Source organism: Pecten maximus, chromosome 12 (assembly GCF_902652985.1).
Source record: "Pecten maximus chromosome 12, xPecMax1.1, whole genome shotgun sequence".
Classification (NCBI taxonomy): Eukaryota; Metazoa; Mollusca; class Bivalvia; order Pectinida; family Pectinidae; genus Pecten; species Pecten maximus.
In genome coordinates, this window is record NC_047026.1 from 1,698,771 (window position 1) to 1,723,040 (window position 24,270).

The following is a 24,270-nucleotide window of genomic DNA, read 5'->3' on the forward strand; positions in this document are numbered from 1 at the left end:
ACAAAAAACAAACAAAAACAAAAACAAAAACAAAAAAAACAACAAACAAAAAAACAAACAAACAAACAAACAAAAAAAACCCATAAAACAAAACAAAACAAAACCCAAGCAAACGGCAATATCCACAGTTTGATTTAAATTCGGTACCGACTCCGGTCGACATTATACACGTTCTTTACTCGCTGCGACTTGTCCATCACAATCATCCGCCTCCTTCTCATTACAAGGCATCCCATTGTTTTTCACTAATTGATTTAAAATATAGATATTAACTCGTGGCTTCCTCTGTAACCCTCTCCGGGTAAATGGCTTACTACTGTTATAGATAACATAAAACGTAAACAATTAACTTCCTTCTTAAAGAGATAGTGTGCTGCTGATCTTCACTGAGTCGTTCAGAAAAAGAATATAAAAAGAACGAAATAAAAAAAAAGTATGAAAATCGGTCAAGTGATTGCCGAGATATTAAAGATTGAATTCAGCTAATTCTAAAGGTATGTTTTTAATGGGTGTTACATTTATACCACATTTCTCAAAAACGTCACATCGCAAAAAAAAAATCTGCGTTTTCCAATATTTCAAATGGCATTTCAGTAACTTAATTTTAATTTTGCATCCATATTACACTACCTCTTTAAAAAATATCATAGTATTTTACGAAAAAAATCCTTTAGTGTCTTAACATGACAAATATATTCATTAATGCTATCTTATGGCACAGAGCTCTCGCTGCACATCTTCTCTCATTAAGATAATCTCAACTGAGGAATGCAATATTGCTTGATGCTGAAGTATTTACCACATAAAATGTGAAGTAATATTGCTTGTATATCAATATTTACTATGTTTGGACGCAAACGTAATTTTGTAGAAAGAATAAACACCTTCACACACCTATAAATTTGAGTCAAATTTGCCAAAATTTTCATTATTTGTCTAATGCATTAAAAAATCTCGTTCTTTGAAACAAAAATGATCAAAAGTAGATGATTTTGTATTCATAACAACAAAATGTTCCGTAATTTATTGTTTCAGATTGAAATTGGTTTGTGTTTATATTTTCCGCTGACAATGATGTAAAATATGCTTGAATGTACACATGTTTGACCTTTCAACCATGGCATCATGACCTTGTGAATACATTGCACCGATGATTAATGTAGCTTTAAAACAACTTAAGCAGTAATATACATGCACACCCGACATGAATCGCAATAAACAAAAAAGCATTTTAAGGTAAAGTCTGTGGTCCACGGCGAAGTACTGGTAAGCTGCATAGTAAGAAACATGTTATGTGTAATGGCCAAAACAGGTAGTCTGTCACAGGTAATGCACGGACCCCATTGTCCAGTCGGTGCCGTCATACACATTATGCTAATTAGGGGTTAATATCCGGATCTGGCTGGACGGTATTGTGCATACATTTAGATACTTCTGCATTGTGAGGTAGGACGCCCAGAGAGGAGGAACTCTGTAGTGAATTAGGAAGATCGGCACCAGAGTTGGAACAACGTATATACAGGTATGTACTAATATCATATTTACTTATTGTAGACATTTAACTATTAACATTAGCTGTAATTTTATTTTTGAGGATCCATTCACTTAATTAATAAAACTTTTTATCAAAGAAATACGTTATTACAATATCCTGCTGATTAATTCATGATTCTACCACGACATATTTCCTGATAAATACTTAAATCATATTTCTACAACTACACGATTTTTAAAGTAAAGATTATTCCTGCTATAGTCGTATTATTATTTGTTTTATTAAGATTTGTTTTCCGAAAATTCGGTATCTGTAAAATTGGATATATCTTATGGATATAGAGCCCGTTATTTTTATTTATTTAATTATTTTTTGTTTTGTTTTTGTTTTAATTATTTTTTTATTTATGAATTTATTTTTTTTGGTAAATTCTACAAAATATTTGCGATATATTAAAACACAAGTCGCATAATTAAAATTCAAGTTGATAAATAGTGAGAGAGAATGAATATTATTTGTCTTTTGAAATATGGTGTTTTCATTTGTTCATTTTCCTGGTGGCAAAAACAGACTGTGAGAAACTGAGAACTGGATTATAGTGGTTTTTTTTTTTTTTTTTACATATAATTGACAATCGATAGATTATATCTAATTACATATGTTAAAAGTAATATTTGTTATCAGACCTCGGAAGCTATCAATAAATATACATAAATAAGAAGACCTAAATGTATGTATGTATTGTAGATATATTGATTGTGGTAAATAAATGCTATCGTAACTTGTTTTAATAATGACGTCATTATCGGAGTCTACAGCATAATCATAAACATCTACATTTTTTTATTGACTTGGCCATGAATATGTTTACGTTATGTACAAAAAAAACGTTACATCAGTATATTTTAACATATGTTACTCTATAGACGTTTGATCGGAGATTTAAAATAAAAACGTTATATGCAGAAAACATGTTACAACCAGAACGTTATAAACATATTTTACTGTATAATCCTATGTAATAAAATGCGTATACAGCTGTATATACCACTTTATTTTAGTTATTAATGGTTTAAGTTTTAACGCAAAACAAATAATCGTAAAATATGGCAATATCCAGTAAATATTAATGGACTTATATTTTCTATACTGGTACAGACTTATAGATAAACTTAGATTTTATGTTTCACTATCGTCCGCATTTCAACTGACTTGACAATAAACTCTGTATAACTTCAGCTGAATAAGTATTACATTATAATTATATCTCAAAATTTGTTCTTTAAAATTGATGGCCAAACAATCGTCTAGATGGAAGAGCGGTGGCCGAGTGGTTAAGGTGTTCCGACACTTTATCACTAGCCCTCCACCTCTGGGTTGCGAGTTCGAAACCTACGTGGGGCAGTAGCCAGGTACTGACTGTAGGCCGGTGGTTTTTCTCCGGATACTCCGGCTTTCCTCCACCTCCAAAACCTGGCACGTCCTTAAATGACCCTGGCTGTTAATAGGACGTTAAACAAAAGCAAAAACCAAAGAGATTTAGAACTGAGAGGAGTAGCCGAGTAGACTTAGTCTTCTCAGCTCTAAAGATAGTTTAGTATCACTTAGTCATTGCTCTGCAATAAAACTTTATTTATTTAACACCGATTGGGAAAAAGAGTTATATAAACTTAATTAAATCACGTTTACTGGTCCATATTGAAGGCCGACAAGTGTTTTAATTTGAGAGGACCCGGGAGTACCCGTGGAAGCCCACGTGGTCGGGCAGGTGACCCTATACCTTTTCACGTCCGATCGGGGAATCGAACCCCGATCGCATAGGTAAACGACAAGCGCATTACCGCTGTGTCACCCGACCAACCCATTGCTCTGTTTAAATTTCTTCGCTGTATCTTTCCTCCCCAGATTAGATTTACTGACGCAAGATGCAGTTTTACGTACCGGTTCTTTTCCTGGTCCTCACTGTCCTCTGTCGCCCGACAGTTTCTGATCACGACAGCGGTGAGATAGATTTCGAGGACAGCGACACCAGTTTCTACAACCCGTATGAACACTACAGCCAAAGTAAGTCTTAATTAAGTCTTTAAATTAAAAACTGCAGCTGAAATAAACATTTTTTTCTAGACACATGTCTCTTTTTCTTAAAAAAAAACAACCGAAGAAATTTGCTTCTAAGATTTTTTCGAAGAATTTTACCTAAAATAAATAATTTACAAGATATCATTTTCTTCCATTATGAACAACACAGCAAATCTATTATTTAGAAGTATCGTGTTGATATATCAAAAATACAAGGTTTACGAGACACCCTTCTGATCAAACAGGCATTAGATTTTTCACCATTATGAACGATATCGGGTCAAGTTGGCGAAAATTTCAATAATTCGACACAGTGTGAACGCGACCATGAAAATAGAAAACAATCTATCTTTGGTGATATGCTGCATGCAATGAACTATAATGACAAAAACAGTCACCTTCGTCTCATTTTACGTTAAAATGTATTATTTTAAGATAAATGAAATGAAGATAAAAAGAATACCTGTTATTTTCGTTTGACTAACATCTTAAAACAAAATTAGATTATGTATAAAAAAGATATATTAAATTTTTATCTGATTGATCGCAAGACAATGAAAGAAAACAAATATAACTTTATATACTGAAATATGAAATAATGACGCATTTCACTAAAATAAAGCTGTTTTCACAACAACAACAAAACAACAACAAAAAAAGAAGAAACAAATCGCCAGAGGATCAGTTGTATTTATAAGCGACGCTTTAGTTGAATTGGTAAAAAACAAAATCAGTTAAAATCTGCTTCAGTGAATATTTTCGTCAGAACCTCCACTGACATGTTGTTATAGATTATTCAGGTAAACTAATAATGGGATACTTTGTAGATATTATGATTAACATTTGAAAAACAATGTTTTCCTGGGTTTTTTTTTCTCACCATTACTGTTTATTTTGATGTTTGTTTTAATGTCTTGTTAATATACTAATTACCTCCCATTAAATGTAGCTTAAGTTGTCTAATACAGTGGATGGTGTGTGATTGATATTCGGCTTTATATACTATGTTGTTAATATGTTTATCTGGTATTATTTTAAAGAAAAACATATTCTCCGCTGTAAAACGACACTGTTAGCTCTATAAAGGATGGTTAAAATCTTGAATTTATGACACAGATTTTCTACAATTAAATATCCTTGAAAATAAGCCGTCTCAGAAATAAGGAATGAAATTCCTAGAAAAAGAGTAACATCCGGGCTTATTTTCAAGATTTTAGGGCATACCGCTTATATTAATTAGTAAGTACATACATTTGTTATTTATTCAACTGATATTGGAAAAAGACAAAAAATGAGATTTATGTAACAACGATAGTTGAAAATGTGAATAGATATTATTGATCTGATAACATCTCCATTTACCTGTATTGCATACGTCATCATTACCACTAATTACAGGTGTACAGGTAACCCACACAGGTGTGTACGTAATCTGACATACGATAATTATTTTATGTTCCTAGATTCCTAGCAATGGTTATCTTTTATATATGTCATGACCTTGCGTTTACAGGTAAATTGACCGGTGGTCAGATGGGTGGTAGGACGATAAGCCCGAGTAGTGGTCAGTTCGTGGGTCAGTCTGATGATAAAGAAGATGTTCAATATGTCTACGTCAGTCCGTCCGGTGGTCAAATGATTGGTCAGAATACTGGCCAATTTAATAGTCAAACTTTAGGTAGCCCAGGGGGTCAGATAGTAAATAAGCAAGACGATTTAGATGACCAGTTCGTAACTATTGTCCAGCCAAATGGTCAAACGGGATGGCAAGTTAAGGGCAATACAGGGAAAACGGTATATACACCATCAGGGTTATTTACTAACCAGGACGGTAATCAGTTTGTCACTCAAACTGGTGGTCAATTACAAAGTCAGTCTGCTGGTCAGTTTGGAGTCCAGAACGTCCAGAACGTCCAGGCCTTTACTCATCCTGCTAATATGGCCGTAGCGATGGACAGTGACCAGTATGTACCGACAGGTCACATGGCCAGTCAGCATGCCAGTAGAAGTGTCATTCAGGCCACTAGTTTAAAATCTGGACACCCACAAAGCCAATCAGTTGGCGGTTTGGGTGGTAAGACTGCTGATGACCAATATGTATTTGTTGGTCAACAGACTGGTCAGAATATAGGTGTTTTCAATGGCAAACCGACTGGTCAGAATACTATATCTTATACTGTTCAAACAAGTGGCCAGTCAAACGATAAAAATGACGTAAACGATGACAGATATTTACCGGTTGGTTTGTTGGGTGGTCAAGCTGGCCTTGCTAATGGTCAGCCAGTAAGTCAGAATACTGTGTCATACACAATTCAGTCAACTAGTCCGTCAAAAGATAGAAATGTCTATAATGGCGAAAAATACGTCACTGTTGACCAGTTGAATCTTATGAATGGGCGGTCTGCTGGTCAAAATAATGTGCCACATTCAATTCAGTCAGCCGGTCTGTCAAACGATCAAAACGACAAGAGCGATGACAATTATTTAACTGCTGGTAATGTAGGTGGTCAAGCGGGTCTTTTCAATGGTCAGTTTTCAGGTCAGTTCGCTAGTTCAAATGTTATGCCGTATACCATTCAGACAAACGGTCAGACAATGGATAAAACGGACAAGAATGATGACAATTATTTAACTGCTGGTAATGTAGGTGGTCAAGCGGGTCTTTTCAATGGTCAGTTGAATGGTCCGTTTGCTAGTCCAAATGCTGTTCCGTATACCATTCAGACAAACGGTCAGACAATGGATAAAACCGACAAGAATGATGACAATTATCTTACTGCTAGTAATGTAGGTGGTCAAGCGGGTCTTTTCAATGGTCAGTTAAATGGTCCGTTTGCTAGTCCAAATGCTGTTCCGTACACCATTCAGACAAACGGTCAGACAATGGATAAAACCGACAAGAATGATGACAATTATCTTACTGCTAGTAATGTAGGTGGTCAAGCGGGTCTTTTCAATGGTCAGTTAAATGGTCCGTTTGCTAGTCCAAATGCTGTTCCGTACACCATTCAGACAAACGGTCAGACAATGGATAAAACCGACAAGAATGATGACAATTATCTTACTGCTAGTAATGTAGGTGGTCAAGCGGGTCTTTTCAATGGTCAGTTAAATGGTCAGTTTGCTAGTCCAAATGTTGTGCATACCATTCAGACAAACGGCCAGACAATGGCTAAAACGGACAAGAACGATGACAATTACTTGATTGCTAGTAATGTAGGTGGTCAAGCAGGTCTTTTCAATGGTCAGTTGAATGGCCAGTTTGCTAGTCCAAATGTTGTTCCGCATGCAATTCAAACAAACGGTCAGTCCAGTAGCAAAGTCGACCAGAATGATGACAACTACTTAATTGCTTCTAATGTAGGAAGTCAAACTGGTGTTTTCAATGGTCAGTTTTCCGGACAGAATGTAGTGCCGTATACCATTCAAACATCAGGTCAATCTGACGACATAAATGATGACCGCTTTGTATTTACCGGTCAATCTTTTACACAAACATCAGGTAATCCCGTTATATCTATAAATAGTGACGATGACGACGATGACGACGATGATGATGACGATTTCGTACGATTTGGTCAGTTAGGGGGACAGGTAGGTGGTCAGTTTTCTGGTCCATTAATTTCTCGGGGAGGTGGGAATCTACTTCCACAACAAAGCATTGTTCCTGCAACTGTGCATATTAGCGGAAGTAGCGGACAAAATGTTGTGCAGACGGTTGGTCAAAATCACCGGCACATTGTTGACCAACCTGTTGTTCAATCGGTGATACAAACATCTGGTCAGTTTGTATCTGGAGGCCGCGACAACTACCCTGTTAAGCCTGGTAGACTTTCTATTGGTCAGTATTCTGGACAACGAGATGACCATCCGGATTCAATGACCACATTCCCAACGCCTAGTTATCAGGAGAAAGACGGTACTACCGTAGTCCATAGCTGTGTACCCAATTATATATATATATATAGTGTTAGTATTGACGGTACTACAATATTACATAGATGTGTACCCAATTATATATATATATATATATATAGTGTTAGTATTGACGGTACTACAATAGTACATAGATGTGTACCCAATTATATATATATATTTATTTATATATATAGTGTTAGTATTGACGGTACTACCATAGTACATAGATATATATTTATAGCATATAAGAAAAAGAAATCTGTCCTTGCGAAGGTGAATGTATAAAAAATAACAAAACAAAAAACCAAGACTTTGCCGCAAGGCCCTTCTGCTCTCTCAGGCTTCTTCGGGCAAAACAAAAGTTCAGTCCGCCTGAAGAAGCCTGAGAAGGCAAAAGGGCCTTGCGGCAAAGTATTGTTTTTGGTTATTTTTTTTATATATTTATATATATAGTGTTAGTATTGACGGTACTATCCTAGTTCATAGCTGTGTACCTAATTATATATAGTGTTAGTATATAGAAACTGAAGAGGGTTGATATAACAAGAATACAAGTAGCATCATTCATCACCATTTGCCCAGTTGCTATTTTCTGTGTTGGTTGGTAGTAAAGAATGATACTTCTACACCAAACCTCATTAAAAGAAAACAAAATCGGAACCGTCCTGAATTTAGAATTGCGACTTGTTTTAAATAATCATAACGATTGGGTTGAAATAATTTATGAACCCTTCTCAATTGCATGCGCCTGCAGTAGCGTATACAAACTCAATATTTATTTGTAGAAATGTAGAATACAGGTTTCTCTTTCAATATGTACCCCCATTCTAAGATTTCTTCAGGTATATTTTAATAACCCACTTTGACACTGTTCCGTTTCAATATCTAACCCCATTCTAAGATCTCTCCAGGCATATTTTGATTACTGCCTTTGACCCTTTTCCCTTCCAATATGTACCCCGTTCTAAGGTCTCTCCAGGTGTATTTTGATCACCCCCTTTGATCCTTTCCCTTTACAATATGAACCCCCAACTCTCCAGGTATATTTTGATCACTGTCTTTAATCATTTCCCCTTTCAATCTGTACCTCCAATCTAAGATCCCTCCAGGTGTGTTTTGACCACTTTAATCCCTTTCTCTGTCGATATGTACTTCCGTTTAGGATCTCTTTAGTTGTGTTTTGATCACTGTCGTTGGTCATTTTGCTAGCTGTTTAAGTTCCAATATAACGTTTACACTGTAATTTGATGTTTATCTCTGATCAATCTATTACTACCTGTTTCTGGTTTTTGGTTAATTTCTTCTCCACCTTTGTGGTTTCCCCTCTGAGGATACGACTCAATATTTGTACACTGACGCTATCTTCACTGATGATACTATATTTATAAATACCCATGCCTCGTCTTCTCACTGATTCCACACCAATTGTTTTATTGGTTGAGTAATTTTTTTTATGTTTCCAGATTCTTTCTTTACGAATTTGTCACGGTTTTTGTTCTAAAATGTCATTTTCATTCCAGCGGCTTGTGATCCTTACAGGACAATATATATCGGTTATATATATAAAGATTTATATATTTAGCTGTATATTATAATGATATTTAGTGTAATCGTACGTAGCATATAATCATGCATGAATAAATGACATCATTATCGTACTCGTAGAAGCATGTAACATTTATATTTATATGTACATGTATATACTCCCCGAAATCAGCAAGTGTGATATTATCTATGTAGGTATGATTCAGTTTATTACAAAGACATACCGTGCAAATATTTTAACATAATCATATATGCGCTAAGAGATATATATATTAAGTAAGGAATATGCTTCAATTTGTGTTTACAAGTGATTCTTATTCTGTAGATTAAAACGATAATTATTCAATAAACTATTAAATATATAATATTGTATGGTCTGAAGGTAAGGAACGCAAACGAAATCTGCCAACTCATAAGGGTATGCCAAAACAGGGAGATAATAACCAATGACGTACACAAGCTTCTTTAAAACAAGTGTCCCTCTCTTTCTTGAATAAGTCCTGTATTTTGTTGTTTTACATGATATAGTTGATGCCGGAGGAATGTGTGACAACTACAAGACAAAGGGTGGCTGGGCATACCGACCAATCTATGGCTCGTGTAACCAATACCTCCAATGTAACAGCGATCACATGGCTTCGCTTCTGACATGCGCAGCCGGAACCTTCTATGACGGCACATCCTGTCGGCATTCAGCGGAAGTCTTCTGTCCATACGGTAATGTAGCATTGACGTTAACTTTCAAGTACTGATTAAACAGTTAAATATAGCTTTGTAGTTACTCAATTCTACTACATGTGTTTTTTGGAGGATCAAATTTTCGCGGTTAAAAAGTAGAGGCATTAGGTTTAAGGTGGACTATCTCTTTCCTATTTGATTTTTATTTTGCTTCTTGTCTTTTTTTCGCATGCCAATATCGCGAAAAAACTATTTTCTATATATAGTTTTATGGATAACTATTTAAAATCTGGTCTGTAGCTCTAGTTTGTAACACTGCGAAGATGTAAATACCACGAATAAGACCTTACATATAATCACTCTGTATCATGCTTCTGGGCGGATCTTCACCAGGAACTTAGTGATCCTCGCTCTAGCTAACATCATCTTTATTTTGGTTATCTTTAGGTCTATGGATTATCTTATAGTCATATCTAGTAGAGGGGACCATCCCTTCTTCTTTATGGTCCTCATCTTCATGGCTCCAATCATGTTTTCTTGTTAATTCTCTCCGTCACAACAAAGTGGCAATGCCTATTTGTTTTAATGAATTTGGTGATGTTTTATGCAGATCCGTGCCAGGCACGTGAACCAGGATTTAAGTACACGGACGGCCAGAGTTGCTATGGTTACTATAAATGCGTGAATGGCAAGTCTCGTTATCACACGTGTCCGGACGGCTTCTATTTCAACTCTCACAAACAGATCTGCATCTCGGACGATACCTGCCAGAAAAACAACCTCATCCACCGTAAGTATAATTACATTTAAGTATTATTTTCTCCAATGAATGAATTGGAATCGTACGACCAGAACACTGAATTGTCATTATGTTTTCTGAGGGCAACATAACTATAGAACTGCATATATTGCAAATATTTTTTCAAAAATGTTGAATTCATACAATAATACCAATAATTAAATTACTCAATTTTGAAAAAAAAATCAATTTCTTTAGAATTTCTATGACTCTCTAATATTGCTTTAACTGAATCTAGTGTTGCTTCATTAAAGTTATTTTTATGCTAGACAACATTGTGTTACAGAAAACTTTGTATATCTTTGTAGTTACTATGTTTTGACTATTTTCAAATTCTCATTAACTTCGTTAGAATACATATTAATGAAAAATGTCAAGCAATGCAACATAATTACGTTCTTTCACATAGCATGCTCCTATGGTACAACCTACCCATTCCCTGGACGTCCCGAGATGTTCTACCTTTACGATGGCAGGGAGGTCTTCTACCCCATGAAATGTCCCAGGGGATTATGGTATCGCCCAGATATCTGTACCTGTGATTGGATAGTCCCAGGCATCAGCAGTCACGAAGGTAAGGATGAGCCTCGCTTTGAGTCTCCCAATAGTGACTTGTCACTCTCTACCAGCCGTCACGATCACTACGATTGGAGACAGGTTCTCTGTTATGCGTTCCAAACAGTTGTACTAAGACTTGTGGTAACCGGTGCTTTTGAAATGTAGCGGCCACTTTGTGGAACAGTTTACCAACTGTTGACAGGAAGACGACGAAAACCCTGGCCAAATTCAAGGAGGATAAAACTCAACCGTTTACGGCTGCTTTTTAGAGTATCCCGTAGACGTCCTTTATAAATCACTAATTGCGCGAGTCGATATATGTTATGTAAATTGTGTAACACTTGAAATAAAATGTATCATTTTATCATGTAATGTGAAGCGCATTATAATTATAATTATTATTAGTGTTTAATAACTTAATAGTTCAATTTCTGTAACGTAAGTTGTTTATTACCTTCAGAGTGTAACGCCTTCTCACTATGTTCAGATAATGTCATTTGGGACCATTTGTAAAATGGTATATATTCCTATCCATCATGTCCATGTATTATGGTATTACAGTACAAGTTCCGTTTCTGCAATGTACCTTAGTTCATTGTTTGTTTGCCGAAGTTATTGTTGAATGATTTGCCATTTACGTGTTAAAATACAATGTTTACCTTTTTCATCTTCTTTGATGCATATGTGCATGTATTGTCCAATGCAATCACCGAATAAATTGTCGTTTTAGGATGCAAACCGATGTACCATTTCCAGTACAATGGAAACTTTCTTGAAGCTTACAACAGGATCCAACAGGTACCTAACACCGGGGTTGCTATCTACCGGAAGTCAGCACTCTTTAGCGAAGGAGGACAAATAATGGTATGGGCCATGAATAATATGAATCTGGACAAGGAGTTCGCGTTCTGCTTCGAGTTTATGGCAAAGGTCTACAACGGAGAAGTGGCGCTGCTGTCTAATGGCTACAAGGACCATGATTTCACGTACAAGATCACCTACATGCCAGCCCAGGCACTTGTCAAAGCCTATATTGAATTAGATGATGGTACCACGGCGCATCTTGTCGTCAATGGCGTGGTAAGTAATGTATGGTCGTGTTGATACCTTGGAATACACTTTACCGATATCTTGTACAAGAAATGTTTGCCTTCGTAATTCTTCGGTTATAGCTTTATTCTCTTAATATTGCAATTTTCAGTTTAAGGAAAAGCTCTATAAGACATGTAAACATATTAACAATCACATCAATCACGGACGTTTATCTTATTCATAAATATTTTTCGACAGTGATATGATTGATGCCTTTGTACGGTTGAGCTTTATAGCCGTTCTGATGTTGAATAATTCTGTCCATTTTAAGATCCCCCTCAAACCTCATTTTGTTCGTCTGGCTAAGTATGGCAGTAAGATCAAGCTTCGTATCGACAACCTCAAGGCGACCAGGGTGAAGACACGTACGTATCATATATTTATAAATCTCTAATTCACAATCTACTTTGTCACACCGTGTTGTATTGTTATGTGATGTTAGCGGACACACAGTAAGTGTTAACCTGTTCAGGAGCGAATGGAACATCCAATGTCTTCTGTTTAGAGGATAAAGGAAATACGCTTAAGCAACTCTGCTGTATTCACTGCAACATGTTGATTTGATATGAACGTACTTTATTGTTTAGACACAATTGGATTTGGCAAACATTTTTAGCAACTCTCCACAAAATTATTATATTACAAAGATTATGATAGCGACACAGTATTACTTATAATGATTTTAAAGAAAGAAAAGCAAAGAATGACAGGAAGAAAGACAGATATAGAGATATAAGAGTGAGATGAATGTTGCTACATTAGGATATATACAAATTAAGGTTCATTAACGATGTACACAATATATATATTTAGATACACTTAATTAAAACTAATTAAAAACTAATGCATGACACATTCTAGCTACACATCCAATACACGTTATTTATCGTTTGTCCACAAAAACACATTCCTTAAATCCTTCATCGGGTCACTCTTGAACTTTATAGGTTTCTTATTCATATGCCTTGCGTTAGAGGTTCATAATAAACTGTAAATGATATGCCTTCTATATGAACCAATCACAATATTATAATCAACAAATTGGTTTTGCTTATGGCTACCATTTTCTTCAGTCAAAGACCACTAACGTCAATCAAAAACTATTAGTAAATATTCAGTATATACACATTAAAAAATTGAGTAAAGTTCAAATGTTTAGAAATCACAAGAACCATTCAAACTAAAACTGGTACATAGGTTAACATTGTTTGCAAATCTGATCTTTTATTTGGGCAAAAACATGATATTGTTGTGGATTTGGAGAATCGGCGATAACCTATATAAAAAATGCGGTGCAGTAAATTTTGGACTTTTTTCATCATCATTGATTCTTTAAAAAATGCGGTCATGTTTTACGGGAGAAATCGCATTATAAGTTTTGAACTTATGTCTGATATCATTTGTATATTTACAAATAAAATATGTTTTAACCAAGGATATTCAAATTAATCGCTTTACGGACTAAAATTATTCACTGGAATTCTTTTGATGTTATTTCTAAAGTTTAGGGTTGGTAGGCTTATCTAGCGGTTAAATAACGAATTTCAAGAAAAAGATCAATTTCAAAATGTTTCTCTACTAGTTATCAAATAGTGAAAAAGAAGAACAAAAATATATAATCCTAAATGACTGAAATAGCCACGGATTCCGTCAACCCTCACGAGCTCTAGGAACATAAGGCCAAAATATGGGTTATTGAATTAACTGCTTTATAAATTTGTACTCCCTGAAATTACTTGAGCTTATATGCTAAACAGACCTTATTGCAGAGACACAACTCTAGTATAAATATAAAGCCGACTATTAAAACAAAGAAAGATAACTCATATTTTACTTACATCTAAAATATACACGACTGTTTACATATTTAATAAATGTATTATTCATTTGACGCTTTATATAACCTTCATGAATTATTTGCTGATAGTACGCCGTGTTTCTGATTTTTGTTATACTATCACACTCAGAAGATATGCATTCGCGAATTATTATTCTCTGTAATTCTTATGCTCGATCCTATTTCTCAGTAAATCGACTTCTAGATATAAACAATTTAAAAGTGATTAAGAAAGTTCTACGTTACAATATGAGCCAGATCGTGTATTCCCACAGTCAACATCGACTAACTACCCTCAATCCTATAAATTACTTGTAATTATCCTACAAGAACAGACAGCAATTAACACACATGTTTATGGGTAATTAATGAAATAGATACAAGGTGCCGCTTGTGACCTCGGTGACTACGGCGTGTGTTGACCTTTGGCCTCGGGCTAATGACAGGTCACCTTGTCATCGCTAATTATTATTTCCTGTTTCGGGCATATGAATATGTTCCTGTTATTAATTCCCAAGTCCCGTCATGCTGCACAGTCATTAGTACTTAGTGTTCAGTAGTTCACGTGCTAGACTACAAAGCGGTTAACGATAGGTTATAAACAGGGGACATGTTTGATAACTACAATATGCTTTTAAATACAATATACCCATATGATATCTTGTACCATTGTTATAACAAAAAACGTAGAGCTGTTACTTAGGATCTCAAAATAAAGTTTAGAAATTGTAAAACTGTATCTCCATGAATGAGTCATTTACGAATACAAAAGGACAAAAAAACGTGATAAAATTGAAAATTGATTACTTTTAAGGTGTAATTTATGGTATTATTGTTTGGGCTTATATAAACTAGTATATTTTATGCAATGATTGTTTAGACTTTTGTGTTATATGTATGTAATTAGAGTTGTTTAGACTTTTTTGTTATATATATTTAGTTATGATTGTTAGACTTTATGTAATATATATATAACTGTAATTGCTTAGACTTTTGTGTTATATATATATATCTACAATTGTTTAGACTTTTGTGTTATACATATATAACTACAATTGTTTAGACTTTTGTGTTATATATATAACTGTAATTGCTTAGACTTTTGTGTTATATATATATAACTGTAATTGCTTAGACTTTTGTGTTATATATATATAACTACAATTGTTTAGACTTTTGTGTTATATATATATAACTACAATTGTTTAGACTTTTGTGTTATATATATATAACTACAATTGTTTAGACTTTTGTGTTATATATATATAACTACAATTGTTTAGACTTTTGTGTTATACATATATAACTACAATTGTTTAGACTTATGTGTTATATATATATAACTACAATTGTTTAGACTTTTGTGTTATATATATAACTACAATTGTTTAGACTTTTGTGTTATATATATAACTGTAATTGCTTAGACTTTTGTGTTATATATATATAACTACAATTGTTTAGACTTTTGTGTTATATATATAACTACAATTGTTTAGACTTTTGTGTTATATATATAACTACAATTGTTTAGACTTTTGTGTTATATATATAACTACAATTGTTTAGACTTTTGTGTTATATATATATATAACTACAATTGTTTAGACTTTTGTGTTATATATATAACTACAATTGTTTAGACTTTTGTGTTATACATATATTACTATATCTGTTTCGACTTTTGTTGTATTTATCATACTACATTTATTTACCCGGTAGACATTTATATTTCATTTTATGCTAGTAATATCTATATTTCTTTATAACTTTATACTACCTACTGTCAAACCCTTACCAATTTTAACTTTATACTATCTACTCTCCAACCCTTACTTATTTTAACTTTACATTACCTATTTTACCCTACAGATGCCAACGTACAGACCTCTAATAGTCCTCTAGTAATAGGAGCCGCCAACGGCTGTAAAGGATTTGTCGGTCACTTCGACGAGGTTAGTAAGATAGTTTTACGACAAAGAGTAACATAAACAATGACTTATTGTTATTCTTGTATATAACAATAAAATGTATTATTACATATCGAATTGTTCAATTTTATATGATCCAATATAAATGAGTGATTTATATGGAATTGATTTCCTTAACAAATTGTTACAATTATATAAAAACGTTGATAATATTTTAGAACCATCCTCTCACAAAATCCTAATTTGATTACTGTAATTATTTGTTTCATTATTATTTCTTCATGTTGCAGTTCAAGTTCTTTAAGTGCGTACCAAATGACTTCTTCAATGACTATGCTGAAAAGAAGAAATGAATATCATCAAGCTTTGGCTAGACATTGATTTTTTTCTGCTTGAAATTGTGCCTATGTCTACAAACGGCGACGTTAATACACGTCCGGACACAAACGGACAATAGGGTACTTAAACGCACGGGTCGTTCACCAACAATTATAGCCAGTTTCTGAGAGGCTTCAAATTGGGCGCCGACCTTGTATTTATTCATTTGACCTTCATTCGATGTATTAAGATTGATGTAAAGTATTGACTTAAATCACGAACTATTTTTGTTATGTAATGTATAAAGTCCGATTTATGTATCTATAATAAGCCATGTTAAGTTTCTGTGCAGCATGTTAGTTTTCCTATTTTTTGCCAAAGAAACATTTAAAATTATTATTGGCAGAATTTGCTGGTACATGCTGATAATCATGTAAGTCATTTTATATTCAATAACATAATAGACAAAAAAAATGGAAATGAGTATACTTTTATTCATAGGGATTTTACCAATCACATTATCATGTTAAAATATACTTTGTACGTATATCACTTTAAATATGTTAATTTATATAAATGTATGTGTAGGTTTAGGACTGTGTCTCACGAAATGAGAGAGAGAGAGAGAGAGAGAGGGAGAGAGAGAGAGAGAGAGAGAGAGAGATGTTTACATTTATTTGTATGTTGAAGTATATTAAATATTGTCTTTTTTCCATGATGCAATAAAATTTCCAATTCACCTACTGCTACTTGATTTTTTTATGTTATTAATATTCAACAGTTAATATCGTATGAAACAATGTCGCATAAAACCACAAAACAGGAAAACAGTCAAAGAAGGGTTTTATTTACATTTTTAGATAAGAAGTTTTACATATGGTGATAACAATAAGTAATAAGTACACATTTTTATTTTCTACCTGTGAAAATGAAACTGGCAAATGTAAAAGTGTCATTTCATGTAAATGCAAATCGTATAGCTAGTATATATTATGAAAATATGGACGAATATGAAGACATTTTAACACCAGGGGAATGAAATAAAGATGCTACACCACAGACACTGTTTAACTGTATATCATACAAATACATCAATTGGCATACACCGTATAGAAATATAATTTACAAATAAATAAATAAATAAAGTAAATCGATAAAAAATAGTACCCTAAAATGAGCGCCTATCAGACCGAAAGATACATACTAAATATCGAGGCAGACAAAATTTATGCGGAATGCAATTAATTATTTATTCGTTTTAATTAAAAAGATAGAAAAAAATGTTTGTGTGATAATCTAATTAAATATGTAACTTCAGCAATGTATAAGATATACACCAACTTAAGTTTATTTTCAGTTTATCTTAATTATTTTAGTCGGAGATGTAGCACCTAGAAATCAACATCATAAAGAACCTTGACACTTACACAGATTACCTACACATATAATATTTATATCATGTATGATGATCTACAGGTGATTTGCATATTTGACTTTTTTTCTATCTTAATTATATTTGACAATTAATGAATTGAAAAGAAACAGAAACAAAGTTCGTGTTTACAATGACAACTTCGTGCAATGCTCTCCTCATTCTGATTTCAAGATGGCGGAGTTATTTACTTGTCTATGTAAGAAGTGAAACTAAGTTCATTCCGTTTAAATACTAGATAAGATTCCTGATTAATGAAACCATTTAATAAATCAATTAAAGAATTTGTTTCAAAATACAGATCTGCATCATTAGGTTTCAATCCTAATTATAGTTACACTACGACATCATGTCAACCGTATGTCCCGAAATTTATACAACATCAGACGACAGAGCTACAGACCTATTTACATATGTGACTAGTTCAGGGAAATATACAGATGATTGTCATCAGAGACCTGAAGAGCCCGAATAATGTTATTATTATATGAGTATACAATGAATGATACACATTTTACAATGTTTAACTCTATTGTAATAACGGTGTCAATATTCCCAATCAGGTTAGGTTAATCGTTCTGCTTTATTCATTTCAACATTCATAAAATGTTGCGTTACAAACATGAGCTATCACGTGACCAGTAATTTCTCCAATCAAATTCATCGGAGAAAATGCATAACCCATCCATGATACACCTGTTTCTCCGTTAACAGATCTAGAGCGACAGTCCGAGATAAGATTGCTTTCTCACAACTAAGTAAGCAGCATGAACATCCATTGTTCTTTAAATCATTGTAAACAAGCATTTACAGGTCGGGACTTAATAAAGTGGAATGTTTTTGCACAAGAAAATATACATTAAGAACAAATCAGCTCTGCGTGATGTAGACAGATGTCTCTTCGTAAATCACACCGAATTTCTCCACACTTAAATTTCCATTAATATTCGCTTTGTAATATTGAGATCATTGGATTATGCTATCACAAATGACACATTGAACGAAAGATGAAATGATGACGTCACCATATTCTGACATAGTAACGCTGTAAAAAGTGATGACGCGATGCGATTTTGAAGTAGTGATATTTTCTGTATTAATGTGCAGGTCATTTGCTTTTATCTAGATATGTAAGCAAAATGATATTAACAACATCAACAATTCATGGAAGAATAAGGGTTCTTTTTGTCCAATAGCATCAAGGCTGTACTAAAATATACTACAATGTCTCTCTCTCTCTCTCTCTCTCTCTCTCTCTCTCTCTCTCTCTCTCTCTCTCTCTCTCTCTCTCTCTCTCTACTTTTTTTATTTTTATTTTTTTGAAGTTTTCTAGTTGTTCATATATACTCACAATCACATTCTTTCTGCAAAATATGTCGAATTACCATTTGTTTCAGTTTTATGTAGTCTAATGTTATATCAGGCCAGAGGGACGTCTCACCGTTAGAAATGGTAGTCGTTAATGTACCGTTAGACGTTCTATTCCTGGCGACAGTAGACGAACCATTCACGCCATTTGTGACCAGTTCGGCGCGCGACTGTTTCTTAGCAACTCCATATCGCTTGGCTTCAAGTTTCGGTTTGTATCGATATAAATAGAATTCGAAGGCCAAACAGATGAGAGCGAGGCCCGTTCCCACGGCAATCACAAGGAACACGCCACCAATATTTTTGATGCTGATACCTTCACTCTCATCTTCAATATTTGGACATTCGATCTTTTCGGGATTGTCCGTCCACCATCGTGCCTTCAGCATTTCCAGGAAGCGTTCATTCAACAATTGTAAAATTCTGCAAAAATAACATGTTGCAGTAAATCAGAAATCGAAATGAATAAAGAAATAAATAAAAAATACATATCCCGTCAGCAAAAACTATCTAAGAAATATTAGAAGAGTATCATTTAACTGAAATTATTCTACTAATAACTGAACCATAAAGTCAGCTGATCAGTAACATAGTAGTAATACATAAACATCATTTGCTTCCTACGTCCTATGTCAAAGACTTATGGCCGCTACATTTTATCAAAACAGAAAAAATATCCTACGCGTTACTGATCTCGCTCCGGAGAGGTGAACCGTCCTGTACAGCAAAGGCGAAAGGTTTCCGACTAAACTCCTCCCCCACCGCCTCCACTTCACAGTTTGTCAGCGTCTGGTATTTGTTCTCTGCCGCGTCACCTTGTAAACAAATCATACAAACTCTCGTTTAAATAAATGTCTTCTATCATGATTAGGATGATATCTAGATTGATATTTTTTACCAAGAAATGTAACTTGCATTTCTTACTTATGTTTTGAACACCTAGGTAATTAATATGTATATCCTGCTATTTGATGAATTGTCAACATCATTAGCGATAATTAACTGTGTACTGACAACGGAGATATATGTAAACAATTTTGAAACTGGTGAAAAAAAATCGCATCGCATAGGTTGCCTTTTTAACATTGCTCCAAAGATGAGAGAATTCAACATCATGTCAAAAGACATTCCTAAGTAAGGAATCTGAAATTTGAAGTCGTAATAGCACTGTAGCACTCGAGCCAAATTATATTTCGTAGTTCTTCTCATATACAGACGTTTGATAATTTAAACCTGAATTTCACTGTACATAGGTATTGATTTACCTATATAAGCATATTCCCCTGACATGACTTGTTCGATGGATTCCTCGAGTGTGTTGGAAAAGCCATGCCCTTTCATCGTCTCCCAAAGCTTCGTATACTTGTTGCTGACTGGATAGTCCCACACAGCTAGTTTGGCGCGCTCCACGGCGTCCAGGCTGTCGTTCAGACTCATCTGCTTCCATATACTGAATTCACATAATTTGTATCATACATTTATGGCTTCAGAAGCTTTACCTCAGTAAATATTTATTATACAGACAGGAGGGTTACGCGTTTTTATTTTAATCTTTAAACCAGCCTTGGTGTTATCACAAATAATATTGTTTCCGTTTTTATTTTAGAAGTTTATGTTCATATATTATTTTATGGTAATTAAATCAGGATTATATGCAAAAGTGGTGATCATAGTCGGTCTTGTTATTTGATCTTAACATTTATTATAATTGCTATTATATCAGTAAACTAATTTGTATAGCATATTTGTCAATGTGACGGCTTCAAATAAGAGCGTACTCTTGTTGCCAGATCCCTGAACTTGAATTGTTGTATATAATGACCCATATGTTGTAAATATTTTGGTCATGAAATACTGTTTAAACGAAAGAAAAGTGAGTTGAGGGTAGGTATATATATCATACGGATTCATTGTTGATTTTAGTTGAAAGATAAATTGTATCGTTCAAATTGTCATTTTGACTGCAGTTTCAGTATAAGAGTATCTTAAACCAGCAAGATGCCTGTCCATATCCCCGCTACCTCCATCTCACCTGTAGAAACGTTCCTCAATTTCTGCCATCCGTTTGAAATAAACCATAGCAGCACTTCCGTTCCGTGGTCCATACTTGACCTTGTATTGAGCAGAAAGGTCATCCAGAGATTTGATCAACGTCTCCATCCGGGATACTGTAAGATGTGCCGCTAAGTTGGCAGTATACGTCGCGATGATGATAAACCCAAACAGCCACCAGGTGGCAGCTATCAATCGTCCTGACAACGCACGTGGAGCCTCACCACCACCTATGACAAGAAGTTAAAACATTAAAACATGAAACATGAAAGTTAATACATTTTATGTTGCATAAACAAAACAGTTATTTGAGTAACATATCCATTATCAATCTAAAGACTATTGGGAGCAATATTTTTCGTTGGTTTAAATTTTTGCGGCTTTATCAAAATTTGAGGTGAAAAAGATACATTTTCGCGGAAATTCTAATTGTCATATTTTTCTTAATTAGTTTTATTTTCAGTGTATCTGTTTTCCAGATTTTACTCTGTTTTCGAAAATACCGATTGAGAAAGTAGAAACACTAATAATAACAATACAGTAACATTTGATTGTGATATTTTAACGTCACAATAAAATGATGTCATTAGCATGTTTCCTGTTTGATGCATATTATGATAAAATGTTAATTTTCACGTTTTTCTCTCTATTTTACCTACAATAAAAAATTTCATTAGTAGCTCTTCTCATATCATATAATTTCTTTATGTAACAAACAACTTGGAAAAGCACTGGCATATGTTCTTCTAGGAATGGTATTTATCTGCAATCGTGTGCATGTCCGTTCAAATAATTCTTATGGAAATGTGACACTTTCTAAATACAGACTTACCTTGTGGTGTAAGGGACATCATGCAAAACCAGACACCTTCCTTTAACGTGAATATCCGGGGTTCCGGTCCGTGGCCTTTCCACAACTTTAAATTGTTCTGGTAACTGAATGGACTGAGTTTATCAAAAGCACACAAGAGGACACTAAAGAGAAAGTAGGCCGCGATGATACAGAGCCACACCTGGGGATGAAGTACTATCAGGAATTTAAACAGGAAGTATTCAAATTTCGGTTTCTTCATGAGGATGGTAAGTCCCACTAAATCGTAATACGGAACTGTAAAGTCGACCACGTTTTCTCGCTCCGCCATAACTGATATAGGTCCTACAGCTATATCGGCTCTCTGTGAAAAAACACAAATATTGATCACATAGCAGGTCTATTATCTAGTGAATTCGACCATGCAATAGTTTTGCATATGTCACTAGTGTAATATACCCCGTAGAAGTTTTCATTGGCTGTAGCAATCAAAAATAAATTGTGATGTCATAAAATGAAAATGATGTGACGTCATGGATATGGAAAGGCACAAAAATACCTATCCCCCTTTTAAATAGGCCATCCACATTTTGACTTTAAGACCTTTCAAAACGAAATTCGTTTGTGATGCTAAGGGCAAAACGTTTATAAATAATGGGAATCAAAATACATTTTGTAAGTCTAAATAAATGTTTAGGCATAGAAGGGTCGGTGCACTAACTCCATACTTCAATTGATTTCGTCAAGTTTGGACGTTGTATTATTTCCATTAAGTCCATACAGATTGTATTTAAGACATAAATATGATTACGTGTGTATAAAGATGACGAGGAATTTAAAATATAATTTAGTGTAATGGAAAACCAAAGGGTTTAACAGTTTACAAAGAAATTAAAAAAGTAAGTTGTAGGGAATATAACACGGGTTCTCATACTAAGTTGCATTAGTTCAGCGACGTTTATTAAAGTCTTTTGAATCGTACCTTTTTCAAAGTTTAATAAATTCCTTTGAAACAAACCGCTTTCAACATTTATTAAGTTCTTATATTTACAATTTCAACCGTTTCCGAATCGGAAATAAAAGTGGGTGCAACTGTTTATTTCTCAATAACTAGTTAGTGTTAGATAAAATTTGAAATAGACACTGAGAAGCATGCAGGCAAATATATTGTCAATGTTAAACATCTATCTAGTGGCGATCAACTTCTGACAATAGCGTGACGTCACATACATTTTATAGAGCTGTAATACCTAAAGTCCCGTAAACGATTGTTTTATATGATAACATGTAACAATATAGTCTACCTATAATCGGTAACTTTCACGGAAAGTAAGGTCCTAATTTGATCTTAGATTAAAGTCATGATTTGATCTTAGATTAAGGTCATGATTTGATCTTAGATTCCTGGTTTGATGTTAGATTAAGGTCCTGATTTGATCTTAGATTGAGGTACTGATTTGATCTTAGATTAAGGTCATGATTTGATCTTAGATTAAAGTCATGATTTGATCTTAGATTAAGATCATGATTTGATCTTAGATTAAGGTACTGCTTTGATCTTAGATCAAGGTTCTAGTTTGATCTTAGATTCCTGGTTTGATCGTAGATTAAGGTCCTAATTTGATCTTAGATTGAGGTACTGATTTGATCTTAGATTGAGGTCCTGATTTGATCTTAGATTATGTCCCCTACCTTTTGGATGAGTTCATTTATGACCCCATTCCAAGTACCATCGTCGGCCATAGCTCCTATTAGCCCATCAGGAGCCTCGTAAATGGTGTAATCGAAGCCGACAATTTTGGCGATCCTGTTGAGCAGGTCCAGGCAGTAGCCAGTGTACTTGGTGTCACTACTGTTTTTATTCTCGTACACAAACGGTGGGTACTACAGGTAAAAAACAAAATATCTTAGGTTAAGGTGTCAAAAAGGTAAGATAACAATATTTACTGAAGGTTAATTAACATTAATTATTTTAGTTTATCAAACGTACTAACATCTTAAAAAAACACACAAAAAACCCCCAAAAACCGCGAATATATCTTCATCGTTCGAGTATCTCATTAAACATCGTCTGTGTCAATTCTGGAGCAATACAATTGCTTACATAAACAACACACTAACAAAAGATAACTTTTCTATTATAAAGGAGAAGCAAAGCTCTTCGGGATTCGGATTCATTAAAAATATATGTACATGTATTTACCTACGTAGCCACTTAATAGCCCTGGAGACTCATTTGTCAATGTTAAAAGTAGGTAGTAATTTTAATGATACAGTAATTTTAATGATGTAATGATTTTAATGATGTAGTAATTTTAATGATGTTATAATTTTAATGATAGAGTAATTGTAATGAT

The 24,270-nt window shown here is 34.1% G+C and overlaps 2 protein-coding genes across 2 annotated transcripts in view; one reads left to right on the forward strand and one right to left on the reverse strand.

The window, feature by feature from the left end:
- Positions 1-1,402: 1,402 nt before the first annotated feature.
- Positions 1,403-16,989, forward strand: LOC117339258. The gene is made up of 10 exons (XM_033900740.1): positions 1,403-1,522; positions 3,406-3,559; positions 5,088-7,493; positions 9,566-9,754; positions 10,326-10,505; positions 10,924-11,088; positions 11,803-12,152; positions 12,436-12,529; positions 15,874-15,956; positions 16,223-16,989. Exons 2-10 carry the CDS (start codon positions 3,421-3,423, stop codon positions 16,283-16,285), a joined length of 3,669 nt encoding a protein of 1,222 aa, XP_033756631.1. The 5' UTR covers positions 1,403-1,522; positions 3,406-3,420; the 3' UTR covers positions 16,286-16,989.
- Positions 16,990-17,077: 88 nt separating this feature from the next.
- The window catches only part of LOC117339259 (ionotropic receptor 25a-like), a 31,927-nt gene continuing 24,734 nt past the window's right edge, over positions 17,078-24,270 (reverse strand). The window contains exons 10-15 of the mRNA XM_033900741.1: positions 23,606-23,797; positions 21,935-22,277; positions 21,083-21,332; positions 20,316-20,500; positions 19,733-19,865; positions 17,078-19,473 (exon numbers count right to left, since the gene is read on the reverse strand). Coding sequence (XP_033756632.1) covers positions 19,020-19,473; positions 19,733-19,865; positions 20,316-20,500; positions 21,083-21,332; positions 21,935-22,277; positions 23,606-23,797 — 1,557 coding nt within the window. The 3' untranslated portion in view covers positions 17,078-19,019. The remainder of the gene's footprint in view (positions 19,474-19,732; positions 19,866-20,315; positions 20,501-21,082; positions 21,333-21,934; positions 22,278-23,605; positions 23,798-24,270) is intronic.

Excerpts from the sequence above, each read along its gene's own strand:
- LOC117339258 (XM_033900740.1), top strand. The coding sequence starts at position 3,421 with ATGCAGTTTTACGTACCGGTTCTTTTCCTGGTCCTCACTGTCCTCTGT. Across the intron at positions 3,560-5,087 it reads GTATGAACACTACAGCCAAA|GTAAATTGACCGGTGGTCAG; the intron begins GTAAGTCTTAAT and ends TTGCGTTTACAG. Across the intron at positions 12,153-12,435 it reads ATCTTGTCGTCAATGGCGTG|ATCCCCCTCAAACCTCATTT; the intron begins GTAAGTAATGTA and ends GTCCATTTTAAG.